The following is a 13,223-nucleotide window of genomic DNA, read 5'->3' as shown; positions in this document are numbered from 1 at the left end:
ATACTGGTTGACTTTTTAATAACAATAAAACATTCAAAAATCAAGCACTGCATTAAAAGCAATACAGTGTTCACACAAGTGTTCACAAATTATATAAACTGAAACATATTATATAACATTCAATCAGAAAGCGGTTCTGGTTCTGTTTTTTTTTTTTTTTTTGGCAAAATTTGTAGAGACATACAAGAACAGGGAAACGAGACATGCATATATTTCTACAAAAAACAATCATAAAAACTGGGACAGAAAAACTTTAGAGTTTAGTGTTAGTGATCCGCTCCTGTGACGTCATCACGCTTGCACCGGAGCAGGAAGTGCCGGCGGTCGGTGGGACTCTAAACAACCTTCTGTTTTTGCTGCGCACTTTCACGCTTTCCCGAACAAACATGTAACGGTACATCCTCCAGCCGAAGCAGAATCCACCGAATCATACCCGAGCTCAAACCCATGACGGCCGGGACACTAGCGGCGGCGTTGAGACTCGTTTACCCGAGGAGAGATGAAGGAGGTGCGGGGCTGCGGCATGCGGAGCGCCGTCGGGTTCCTCTCCCGCAGGACGATCGGGGGACAACCGCAGCTGAAGGAGGACTTCCAGCGGCGCAGAATGGCCGGCTGCTCCAGCCTCTATAAGAAGGACATGCTCGGACACTTCGGCTGCGTCAACGCCATCGAGTTCTCCAACAATGGAGGCCAGTGGCTGGTGTCCGGTAAGATCCTCCGGTTCTGCACGCTGATCTTACTAATGTGGTTCAGCGAGAGAAAGACAGACAAGAGTAGAGAAGAGACATGCAGAATAAAACATGCATTGACAGGATTGCTTTGACATCTTCAATTTGTCAGATTGTGCATGCATCTTTTATTTTTCTGGCCATTGCCAAAAAAACAGTCTTTCTGTCAGTATTATATAAAAATGTTAAGGGTGCACTAAAAGTTTTTACACAAAGAAACGCAATGACCAGGGTAATGTCATTTAAAATGATTGATATTAGATTACATAATGCGCATCCACATGAGATGAAGATAAGTCTTCTAGAAAAAGCTTTTATTTTTTTTATTTATTTTTGTAATTTTGCATGAAGGGGGTCGCCCCTTTATGGGCGTAACCATGTTGACATCACGTGACCAGCCTTATCCAAAACACTAAAGTTACTGATAGTTTACTAAGTGACTACTATTATAATAAACCATAAAATATCTACCATCCCATAGTTAATAGATAAATGGCAAGACATTAAACACTAACTGCAAACACAGTCATAGTCGCCACACTGGAAAAAAAATGCCTGTCCAAGATACAGTCGCTGCAACTTGTTAGAACTGCATCCAAAAATGTAAATCAACTTGTTCACAAACTTCATCCATCCAGGCTGAAGTCAGTATGAAGTCTTTATCACCAGTAGCCTACTATTAGTTCAAATGAGAGCCAGATAAACCTAAACGAAACTAAGTGAATGCACATTTATGGGTGGTTCAGACTGTAGAAGGGCCTCACTAGTTTTAGTCGGACTCTTTTTCTTGCTGACTCATTAATTGTTTGCAGCTGTAACTGTATTCTTTCCTGCTTAAGTCCTTTGTATGTTTTTGCACTTGCATATTTGCAGTCTTTACATTAGGCATGTACGGTGTGGTGAATGCGGAGAGTTCCCGTCCTCCTGACATGGAAACCAGGAAACATCAGACTATTTTAAAACTGTGGTTTCAAGGCCTGGAACAGTTTTCTAGCAATGCTTGACTTTAAAGTATTTTATCAGCTAGAAAGTACCTCTAATTGCATTCTGTTTAAGATATTTTTAAACTCCAGTAATGACTAGAAACGTCATGTAAACCATGGGTCAAAACACTGAGAGAAGATTTTTTCTTTACACAGGTTTTGTACAGAAATGTAGATGAACTTTCCCTTAGTTTCACTGTTAAACTAATTGCAAAACCCTGAAATGTCAGTTTCATTTTGAACAACAGATGACACTAAAATAGGAGTAGGATGCTGTTAACATCTTTAATGGTTTGCATGGCAATGAATACTCTAGTGGAAATCCACCTATTTAAATAAAACATGTCAATCTGTATAGTCTAACAATAACAGACTAGGCCTACTGTTCATAAGTTTGGGGTTGGAACGAATTGTTTAATGTTTTTGAAAGAAGCCTCTTATGCCCACCAAGTCTGTATTCATTTAACAAAACATTAATATTGTGAAATATTACAATTTAAAATAACTTTTTTTCTAATTTATCTTTTTTTTTTTTTAAATGTACATAATAACATAATAATAATCCATCAGACATCATTGTAATATACTGATATTTTTCTTATGAATAACAATGTTGAAAAGTTGTGTTGCTTAATATTTTAGTGTAAACCGTGATACTTTATTTCAGGATGGATTGATGAATAGAAAGCTTAAAAGAATAGCATTTATTTGAAATAGAAATCTTTTGTAACTGTCTGTTTTTATCAATTTAATGCATCCTTACTAAATAAACAGTATTCATTTCTACAGATTAAAATGGCATCTGGAAACTGTCACTGTTGTAACACAAGCCAGTCACCTGAATCTCTTTTATTAGATACAAATGTGTATTTTCCAGTTGGCTCAGAATTTTATTTACGGACATAATTCATACGTAGATCAGATTTGCCATTCGAGTTTGTCATCACATCATCACAGAGCTTTTTTGCAAGTCTCCAGACTGTGCATTATTTTACAAAAAATAACATAATTAACAGTGAGAGTAAAGATTAAAGTAGCTATAAATTTATTTATAACAATAAAAAGCTAAATTCTTGATGAATACACTGAGCAGAACTTTATCACATTTAGATATTTGCACCAGCTGAGAATAAAGCCCCTTTTGTAGTAAATCAGAGCAGGTATGAGAGCCCTGCATGATGTTTTTGTTATCATAACCATGAATTTCTGAACTTCTGTTGAGAACAAGGCTCCCAAACTCTTCTTTGGTGTCTGCAAAACAGCACGTATAACCTTACTCTCATACTTTCAGGAGAGCGATGCTGAAACATTTCTCTGGTGAATATAATAATATGTCTTTTGTTGTAGGTGGAGATGACCGCAGGGTGCTGCTGTGGCACATGGAGAAAGCAATACACTCACGAGCCAAACCGATCAAGTTGAAGGGGGAGCACCTGTCCAACATCTTCTGCCTGGCATTTGACAGCACTAACAAACGTGTTTTCTCAGGAGGTAAAACAAGCAGCTGCTCGGGTTTGTGATGCTGCAGCTGAAACAGAGGGGAGCTCAAATGTCTAATGTTTCTGTCTGTCGCTGCAGGAAATGATGAGCAGGTGATTCTGCACGACGTAGAACGTGGCGAGACGCTCAATGTCTTTTTGCACGATGATGCTGTGTACGGTCTGTCCGTCAGTCCTGTTAATGATAATGTCTTCGCCAGCTCATCTGATGACGGCCGAGTTCTCATATGGGACACACGAGAACCGCCACATGGAGGTAAATATTCAGTAGTTGAATTTCTTGGTTTTTAATATGGCCCCCTTCTTTAATGACGCATAATCTCTTCAGTGTCACATGATCCTTCAGAAATCATTCTTATATGCTCATTTGGTGCTCAAGAAACATTTCTTATTATTATCAAGATTGTGCTGCCTAATATTTTTTGTGGAAACCATGATACATTTTTTTTGTGTGTGTGTGTTCTAAAACCTCTGTTCCATCTAAATCCTGAACTGTTCTAGATCCAGTGTTACTCTAATTCTGCTGTGTGTTCTAGAACCGTTCTGCTTGGCCAACTACCCCTCAGCGTTCCACAGCGTGATGTTTAACCCCGTAGAACCCCGTCTGCTGGCCACTGCTAACTCTAAAGAGGGGGTGGGACTGTGGGACATCCGCAAACCCCGCAGGTGAGATGGAGATCTGTCTGATAAATGCACACACATTCTGTCACGGTCTATCCATCACATTTCATCACTCTAACTTTTTTCTTTCAGAGTCTAAAATACATTATCAAAAGAAAGTTTGAGAGGTATTGAGAGAGGCTAAACTATTTTTCAGAATAATTATCAGATCTCAGCACTTTCACTTAGTAATTTCATTATAGAACACCATAAATACTGTGCTAATAAATTTATTTTTAAGGTATGAGTTTGAAATTTGAACAATAAGAACTAATATGTAAATCGGGGTGGTTAGTCTGCTACTAATCCGCAGCTGTAAACCACAAACACAGCATTTATCCATTATTTTAATTTCAAATCCAAAATAAAAACATTTAAACAGCCTATAGCCTATTTTCTTACATTAAAAGTAGGCTATCACAAAAATATTAAATTAAAACTTTCCACTGATAGAAACAGTCAGCTCTCATAGCTTTTCTTTTGCATTTAAATCTTTATTAAAAGCAATCCCATGGATCTTAAAGAACTTTGTGCAACTATTGTGCATCTATTATGTTGCCTTGTTTATATAAAAGTGCAATTTTCCTTGTCTTAAACATAGCCAAAAAAGCCACGTGTTGACTGTGAAACACTGGAGACTTCAATTATATCCATTTATTGTGAAATTGCTACATTTCCATGCCAATCCATATAAATTTTTACCAAGGAAAATGCGCTGTCACTTTAATTCAGTGTGTGCAAAGCTACAGGCAGATGAGTTTTTTATCAAGATTGGAGCAAAACTCTGCAGGACTGTAGCTGTCCTGGCTGTTGGCCACCCCTGGTGTAAATAGTTATTTTAAATTGTAGTAATATTTCACATTATTATTATTATTACAGTATTTTTGATTAAACAAATGCATCCTTTGTGAGCATAAGAGACTTATGCTTAAAAAAATCTTATTGACTCCAAACATTTTGTCCTGAATGGGTGGTACTAACGTGTTAACTGTACTTTTTCCTGGTTATTGCACAGCTGCTTATCAAATATGTAAATAAATGGACATTACATATTAATTTGAGTTTTTTATTTTGTGTAAAAAAAGAAACTGCAGAGGGCCATGAGGAATATGAAAGTAACACAGTTAGCTGCCACAGACATTGTTCAAATAAACAATTTAGTGTCGTTATACAAGTATGTCTGGCTGCAATTGACTAATCAGAATCAAGTGTTACAGAGAACTGTGTTTATAAGCAAAAAGGGTTGCTGAACTATGTCCAGTAAAAGCTTGAACGCTTTCTTCGGTCCAAATATGGACTGCAATCTAGCTGACAAGGCCAGCTTTATCATCATAGCTGTCTGCTCTACTGCCTGGGACCAGCAGAGGGCAGCAGAGCTTGTGTAAAGATGTTCAGAGTTTGGTCACTGTAAACATGATCTCCTGAAATAACACAAATCTGAATAATGCTCTTTTATTATAACCTACTTTCCTCTGTGGTTGATGTCTCTTTCTTTGCTGTAGTTCTCTTTTGCGGTACGGAGGGAGTTTGTCTCTTCAGAGTGCCATGAGCGTGCGCTTTAACAGCACGGGGACACAGCTGCTGGCTCTGCGCAGACGTCTGCCTCCTGTCCTGTACGAACTCCACTCTCGTCTGCCCAGCTTCCAGTTTGATAACCAGGGCTACTTCAACTCCTGTACTATGAAGAGTTGCTGCTTTGCTGGAGACCAGGATCAGGTTAGATAAACAGGATACTCAAAACTTACAGTAGCTTACATTTAAAAAGTGCAAAAACAATAAACTTAAAACTACCGTTAAAAAACTTTTTTTATATAAATAAATTACTGTTAATCAAGCAGAGACAAATTAAGTTGCATATCAAATCACCATATTCGGACGATTCCTGAAGGATCATGGATTAATGGCTGCTGAAAATTTAGCTTTGCCATCATGGGAATAAATAACATTTGAAAATATATTAAAATAGAAAACAGTTATTTAAATTGTAATAATATTTGACAGCATTATTGCTCTACTCTATTTTTGATCAAATAAATGCAGACAGGTTAGCATCTCTTTCAAATTTCACTTTAAATAACCTTGTTACCAAACTTTGAACTCTGCAAACAAATCTCAAATATTTAGTATTGTTGTAGATATTTCACCAATTACCAATTTGTTGATTATAGGGAAGGTGTCCAAGATGGAGCAGAAGTTGTACTCAGCTTGTAAAGTGATCTCAACATGGCAGCCATCAAAATACAACGTTCCATGTAGAATAAATCAGCTTTTATTAGGCTGCTGATTTGACTATGGCTGCTGAGATTATAATCATATTTTAAAAGGTATTATTTATTTAATTTATGTTTAATTCCTAAGTGCATCTGCATAATAATTCTGGTTTAAGGTCATATCCATCAAATGCCGGTCAGACTGGTTTCTTAGGGATTCACATCTTTTATTCAGAAACTGCTAGATGGAGCATAACAGAATTAACTAAATCTCCAAATGACCCATCTCTAATAAACCTAATCTGTCTTTCTCTCTCTCTGGCTGTCTGAACAATGTTGAGTGAACAAATGACTAACTTAACCAGTCCCTTTAATACACCTGGTAATGGGTAAAATGAGAGTGTGTATGTGACAGATCACTGATTGCACAGGAGAGGTTTTGTGTGTGCATGTGTGTACATGTTTGTGGGTTGGTGGACGTGTGTGTGTCAGTAGATGTTGAGTGCGTGTGTGTTTTCAGGTATGTTCTGTGAGGGAATGTTGGGTAATGGCTTGTAGAAGCTTGTTTTATCAGTGTTGAATCTAGCTCAGCAGATGCTCTTCTGTCTGTCTGTGTGCGCTCTGGTCTCTTGGGTTCTGTGTTTGGATTTTTTGTATGTTTGTCCAGCTGTTTCTGCTCTCTCTTTCTGTCTGACTGTCTTACACCTCATTCTACAGAACGGTGGATTCTCCTCCCTAAACTCTCTCACAGCTCAGTGTGTTTGTTCTACTCAAAACTGTTTTCAGAAATTAGATAAATGTGTCTGAAAACCTCCTCTTGGGGAAAAATTATAATTTTTTTCCCATTATAAATAAAGTTAATGTTCTATGTTATTTATACACTACCATTTAAACGTTTGGGGTCGGTAAGATTTTTTTGAGCGAAGACTTAGATGCTTACCAAGGCTGCAATACTGTAATATTGTGAAATATTATTACAGTTTAAAATAACTGTTTTCTATTTGAATATATTTTAAAATGTAATTTAGTCCTGTGATGGCGAAGCTGAATTTTCAGCATCATTACTCCAGTCTTCAGTGTCACATGATCTTAAAGATGGCATTCTAAGATTGTGATTTGGTGCTTAAGAAACATTAATTATTATGATCAATGTTGAAAACAGTTGGGATACTTAATATTTTTGTGCAAATCATGATTGTGGAAACTTTTTTTCAGGATTATTTTATTGTTTTAACAGATGTCCTTATTTATTTTACAATGTAAAACTCTTTACTGTCACTTCTGATCAATTTAATGCGTCCTTACGGAATAAAAGTATTCATCATTTCTTTAAAAACAAAAATCACTTTTGTGGAAACTGTGATAAATTTTTCCAGGATTCTTTGGTGAATAGAAAGTTTAAAGAACCGTTATTTAGAACAACACAGCATTTAGTTTAAATAGAAATCTTTTGTAAAGATTATAAATGCATTTACTGTCACTTTTAATCAATTTAATCCTAAGTAATTCTTTTTTTTTTTTTTTTTTTTTTTAATCTCTGAATGTTTGACTGGTAGTATATGTTATTTTTTTATATATATAGTTCTTGAAAATTCTCTTTGCAGACCGTGTCATATTTCTTGTCTCTCACATAATTGGTTAGTGTGTGTAATAATAATATATTTCTATGTCTTTTCAGTACATCTTGTCTGGCTCAGATGATTTTAACCTTTACATGTGGAGAATCCCCAGTGACCCTGAAGCAGGTAAACACAGTCACTCATGCACAGGCTAACCGTGTCTAATGTTGTTATTATTTATGGACTCATTCTCTCTCTGTCTTGACAGGAGGTCCGGGTCGAGTGGTGAACGGGGCTTTTATGGTTCTGAAAGGTCATCGGTCCATCGTGAATCAGGTCCGCTTTAACCCTCACTCGTACATGATCTGCTCCTCGGGGGTGGAGAAGGTCATTAAGGTTAGTTGTTACTCTTATACAAACATTATAATAAACATATTGAGCATCAGAACAAACTAAACAGAAGAGATAAAACAATTTAGTAATTCTAGGAGTAAATTCTGTCATCATTTACTCATCATTATGTTGTTCGAAACCTTTATGACTGTCTGTCTTTAATGGGTCACAAAAAGAGATGATTACTCTGCTTTTTTTCATACTACTGTAAAAGTGAATGGGGATGGGTGGTTGGATTTAAATGAAAAACATTATAAAAGTAATCCATATGGATTGTGTATTATTTTCCACGTTATCTGACAGTTTATGTTGGTGTTTATTGAAACATTTCCCATTCACTGTAGCTCTCCCGTCTCATTTTTGGCACCGCTGGTTCTCACATATGTGACCCTGGACCACAAAACCAGTCTTAAGTCGCTGGGGTATATTTGTAGAAATAGTCAAAAATACATTCTTGTATTGGTCAAAATTATCCATATTTCTTTTATGCCAAAAATCATTAGGATATTAAGTAAAGATCATATTCCATTAAGATATTTTGTAAATTTCTTACCATAAATATATCAAAACTTCATTTTTGATTAGTAATACACATTGTTAAGAACTTCATTTGGACAACTTTAAAGGCAATTTTCTCAATATTTAGATTTTTGCACCCTCAGATTCCAGATTTTCAAATAGTTGTATCTCGGCCAAATATTGTCGTATGCTAGCAAACCATGCATCAATGGAAAGCTTTATTCAGCTTTCAGACGATGTATAAATCTCAATTTCGAAAAATTGACACTTAAGACTGGTTTTGTGGTCCAGGGTCACGTGCTTTTAAAAAAAGAAAAATAAATTTTAACACATTAAATTCATCAAAAGTGACAGCAAAGACATTTATAATTTTACAAAATAGTTCTACACAAGTATAAATGACATTATTTTCAAATTGTAATAATTTGTCACAATATTAATGTTTTTACTGTATTTTTTTATTAAATAAATGCAGCCTTGGTGAGCATAAGAGACTACCATTGAGAGGTCTTAAATTTCAGTCTGGTCATACACTCCACTAGGCATTTTAACTTATTTTGTGATACTTTTAGGGTGTATTTTTATCATATTTGGAGCTGAACAGCATCTGTTGACATTTAGATTTTGTGGAAGAGAGCAGCGTAAATATTCTACCTTATGGTTTCTTTTTCTGTTATGTGGAAGAAAGTCATACGGGTTTGAAACATGAGGGTGAATAAATGGACGAAATATGATTTCTGAGTAAACTATTTCTGCATGACACGAGCAGACATGCCACACACACACGTAAAAGAAAGGATCCTGTGTGTGTTAGAAAGATCATCGTGTCTGAACTTGTGTATGTCCTACATTTAGTCTTAAATGAATTTCTGCTGTCGCTGGTTCAGCCACACCTAAAACCCTAAAGGCACAGAATCTCGGCATGGTTTTGCCCGTCTCACACTCTACCTGCCTCACTGAGCTTTCACAGTTTATTTATCTATATCATTATGAGCAGAGAGTTCCAGCTTCCTAAAAAATATAACGTAATCAGCGGTTACTTGTTGCGATGTCTTTATGACCACAAGGTCTCCATTTTTCGATGTTGTTATGCAGCTGTCATGTTCTACGTGAGTTTGTTTCTTCAGTCTTATGTGCTATCGTGAGACTTTATCTTTTACTGGTGTTTCTTGTGAAATCTTGTTTGGCAGGCAGTAGATGTTGAGTAATGCTAGAGCACTGTGGGCCTGTTCTTGCTCTCTAAACTCAATAGTCAAGTTTGTCAGAGACCAGCATGGCATGTTTTTTTGTAACACACAAACCAGACACATATATAGTGGTTACAGTGATTTATACATATTCAGTTCTGTAATAATTCTTGAACATTTCTGGGGTGTTAAGGCCTGTTTCACATTCACGTATGAGCAGTGAGTAATAAAAACCACAAAAGCTGACTCTCACATTGTGCTTTCACACTGACGGCATGTCAACTGCGCTTGGAGTCTATAAATATTTTTAATGTTTTTGAAATAGTCTCTAATGCTGACCAAGACTATATTTATTTAATCAGAAATACAGCAAAAACAGTAATATTGTGAATTTTATTGCTAGTTAAAATTCAAAATAACTTTTTTTTTATTTTAATGTATTTTAAAATGGAATTTATTCCAAAGCTGAATATTCAGCAGCCATTACTCATTACATTATCGTTCTAATATGCTCAAGAAACATTTCTTAATATTATCAATGTTTAAATTCACAATTCTTTGATGAATAGAACATTATAATATGATATATAAAATCTAATATTGTAGATACAGCCTTGATGAGCAGAAGAAACTTCTTTAAAAAACATTAAAAATCATACTGATCCCAAACTTTTGAGGGGAAGTGTATATATATATATATATATATATATATATATATATATATATATATATATATATATATATATATATATATATATACATATACAGTATATGTGTGTGTGTGTGTATATATATGTACACACACACACACACACAAACTAGTGTATATATTTAGAAAGAAGGTCACTTGTCGTAAAAATGCTAAATAAATGCATGTGCCATGTAAAATGGGCCTAATTCACTCCCTTTGTCTCTGTAGGTATGGAGTCCGTATCAGCAGCCAGATAGTGTTGGTGATCTGGAAGGCCTGGTGGAGGACAAGTCTCGCTCTCTCTACACTCATGAGGAATACATAAGCCTGGTCCTCAACAGCGGAAGTGGCCTGTCACATGATTACGTCAGCCAATCGGTGCAGGAAGACCCCCGGATGATGGCTTTCTTCGACTCGCTGGTTCGGCGTGAGATTGAGGGGTGGAGCTCGGACTCGGACAGCGATTTGAGCGAGGGCGCCATTCTACAGCTGCACGCGAGAGCTCGTCAGTCCACACGCTCCACGCGATCCACGCCACGATCTCCTGCTAACGTATCCGCCGCACATCAAAGCGACTCTGACCACTCCTCTTCATCCTCATTGGCCGGACCGGACGCGTCTGGGAGTGAGCGGACCGATCAAGAAAGGAGCGTGTCGCAGAGTCGTACAAGGCCACATGCGTCTGCGTTTCTGCTAGACCTTGTGAACGAGGACTCAGATTCCAGCGGGTTCTGGTTGGACCCGATGCCCCGTCCCAGATCTCCAAGTCCACGTGAGAACTCGAGCCTTTCTAGCCACGCCTCCTCAGCAGGCGTGGCCTCCAGTTCTAGCTCATCCCCCAGCTCGTCTTCTAGCTCCTCCTCCAGCACAGACGGCGTCGACGAGGAGCTGCGCAGGAGCAGGATGCGACAGCGCAATGCAGCCAGATGGAGGCGTCACATAGGCCTTTCAGGAAGAGACTCCGCCCACAATCTTCACAGCGCAACAGATGCCTCCAACTATCCCAGCATTTCCATCCATGATCCGTCATCACCCTCTTCGTCCTCAGGCGACGAAGGTCGACCTTTCAGGAATCGTGGAAAAGAAAAACCAAGCAGACGCAGCTCAAGTCCCACGCACTTATCTGACAGACAAACGCAGTCCAGATGTAGGCGCCGCTTCACTTCCTCTTTCTCAGGTGGTGATGCTCCTGTGGAGAGGGTGAAATCTCGAGCGGGCTTTCTCGCAGAGTCTGGGGAGGAACCAGAGCGAGGGAGAACTAGCGGGGAAGAGTTAAGTGCTGTGGATGAAATAAACGTGACACTCAGCAGTCGCACCACAGCGGCTGGGGTTAACGGACGTCCACATGCAGATGAGAACCGCACAGACTCTATTCACCCAGAATGCTCTGGGGCAGAACTCAGTAAGAACTCTGCCGACTCCAGGACCCAGGGGGAGCCCTCTGGAAGGGAGATCTCCAGTGTCGCTGGGAAACGGACTTGTTCGGACTCAGGAGGCGAGGAGGATTCTCCATCGGAGAAGAGGGCAAAAAAGTGGTGATGTCACAGAACAACTCACTGACTCTGAGTCAAACTTATTTTGAGTTGTTTATCTTTGGACGCTTTTAGTTTATTATTTTTGAACCAACTTCCCTTTTTCTCTTTACCTGATGTCATGCATTCTGGGGTCAAACCGCAGTGATGACACTAAAAAAAAAAAAAAAAAAGATATTAGTGATATTAATATGTTATTGGAAGAAAAAAATAACTGCAGTGCTTTTGGTTTTGTAATATTTTAGTTCCATTGAACCTGTAACATTTATGTTGGGGGTTTCGGTTTTGTTTTTGAGCTGTGAGAAGAAAAGGGATTTGAGAACATTTCTACAAGGATGTCTGTTCTGAGTCTGTATCAGTGGAACTGGGGTGGGGTGGGGGTGAAAAACAGTGTTTCCATGGTAACCTCATTGAGCAGTAGCTCAATGAGAGTTGTGCATTAAAGTTCTGTTCCAGTGTTTCCATAGAAACCCTCTTGTTATGTCTCTTCTTCCTCATCATCTGCCATTCTAATCATAGATATGTATAGGTAGATGTCCTATTAGCATCTGTTTCTATGGGTCACTATACGTAAGCAGTATGTAAGTTGCCTGTCTGCAACTCTAGTTATACTTCTATATGAATATCTATATCTGTAGTAGACTTCAGAAGGTGATTTTGCTAAAATAACCCAATACAACAAGATGGAAGCCGTTAGCTAACAACATTTAACATGTACTACAGTTTAAAAAACTTTAATATTGCATTAATACACATTAAAAACAAAAACCAACACATTCTTACCTGCTAAAGTTTATCTTATTTCTTAATGAATTTAAATTTCAGGGGTTTTTACAGCCAGACGCTGCACAGTGTTGTGCTTTTTTTTTATTGTGAGTGACTACACATAAGCCCCTTTCACACCGTAATACCAGTAAATTGCCGTAAAATTAGCGTGACAACTTTACCTGTAAATACAATCAATCTTTACATATCTATGAATCTAATCATCATCAAACAGGAAGTAGACCGCTGTAATTTCTGGGTGAGTGTTCCGATGTGAGAATCGTCACCATGGTGATGCATCAGTATCTGCTCGCCATCTGTCTAATGGAGTGCTTAAAGGGCCAAGTGAAAGATTAATGAGAGCGTATATGATAATGTTGTATCATTATTATGTATCATCATATTTAACATCAATATTAAAGTGAGATTTAAAAAATTGCAGGGAGAGTTTATACTCAAAGGACACCAAATTTACCCATAAGTCACTGCTCACTACC

At 37.7% G+C, this 13,223-nt stretch overlaps 1 protein-coding gene across 1 annotated transcript; it reads left to right on the top strand.

The window, feature by feature from the left end:
* The first annotated feature begins 299 nt into the window (after nucleotides 1–299).
* LOC306884065 (DDB1- and CUL4-associated factor 5-like) lies at nucleotides 300–12,428 on the top strand. Its single transcript, XM_079439712.1, has 8 exons — nucleotides 300–707; nucleotides 3,059–3,202; nucleotides 3,290–3,466; nucleotides 3,747–3,876; nucleotides 5,373–5,586; nucleotides 7,759–7,825; nucleotides 7,908–8,035; nucleotides 10,658–12,428. The coding sequence occupies exons 1-8, from the start codon at nucleotides 500–502 to the stop codon at nucleotides 11,966–11,968; spliced, it is 2,379 nt and encodes a 792-aa protein (XP_079295838.1). The 5' UTR covers nucleotides 300–499; the 3' UTR covers nucleotides 11,969–12,428.
* The last annotated feature ends 795 nt before the right edge of the window (nucleotides 12,429–13,223 follow it).

This window comes from Barbus barbus (genome assembly GCF_936440315.1).
Source record: "Barbus barbus genome assembly, chromosome: 18".
In the NCBI taxonomy this organism is placed as follows: Eukaryota; Metazoa; Chordata; class Actinopteri; order Cypriniformes; family Cyprinidae; genus Barbus; species Barbus barbus.
The sequence above is the reverse complement of the archived record's forward strand: the minus strand, read 5'-3'. Positions and strand labels throughout refer to the sequence as shown.

What these genes read in the sequence shown, in the direction of transcription:
- LOC306884065 (XM_079439712.1), top strand. Translation starts at nt 500, where the DNA reads ATGAAGGAGGTGCGGGGCTGCGGCATGCGGAGCGCCGTCGGGTTCCTC. An exon ending in ACGAGAACCGCCACATGGAG is followed by an intron (nt 3,467 to 3,746) that starts GTAAATATTCAG and finishes TGTGTGTTCTAG; the next exon opens with AACCGTTCTGCTTGGCCAAC. An exon ending in GGGTGGAGAAGGTCATTAAG is followed by an intron (nt 8,036 to 10,657) that starts GTTAGTTGTTAC and finishes TTGTCTCTGTAG; the next exon opens with GTATGGAGTCCGTATCAGCA.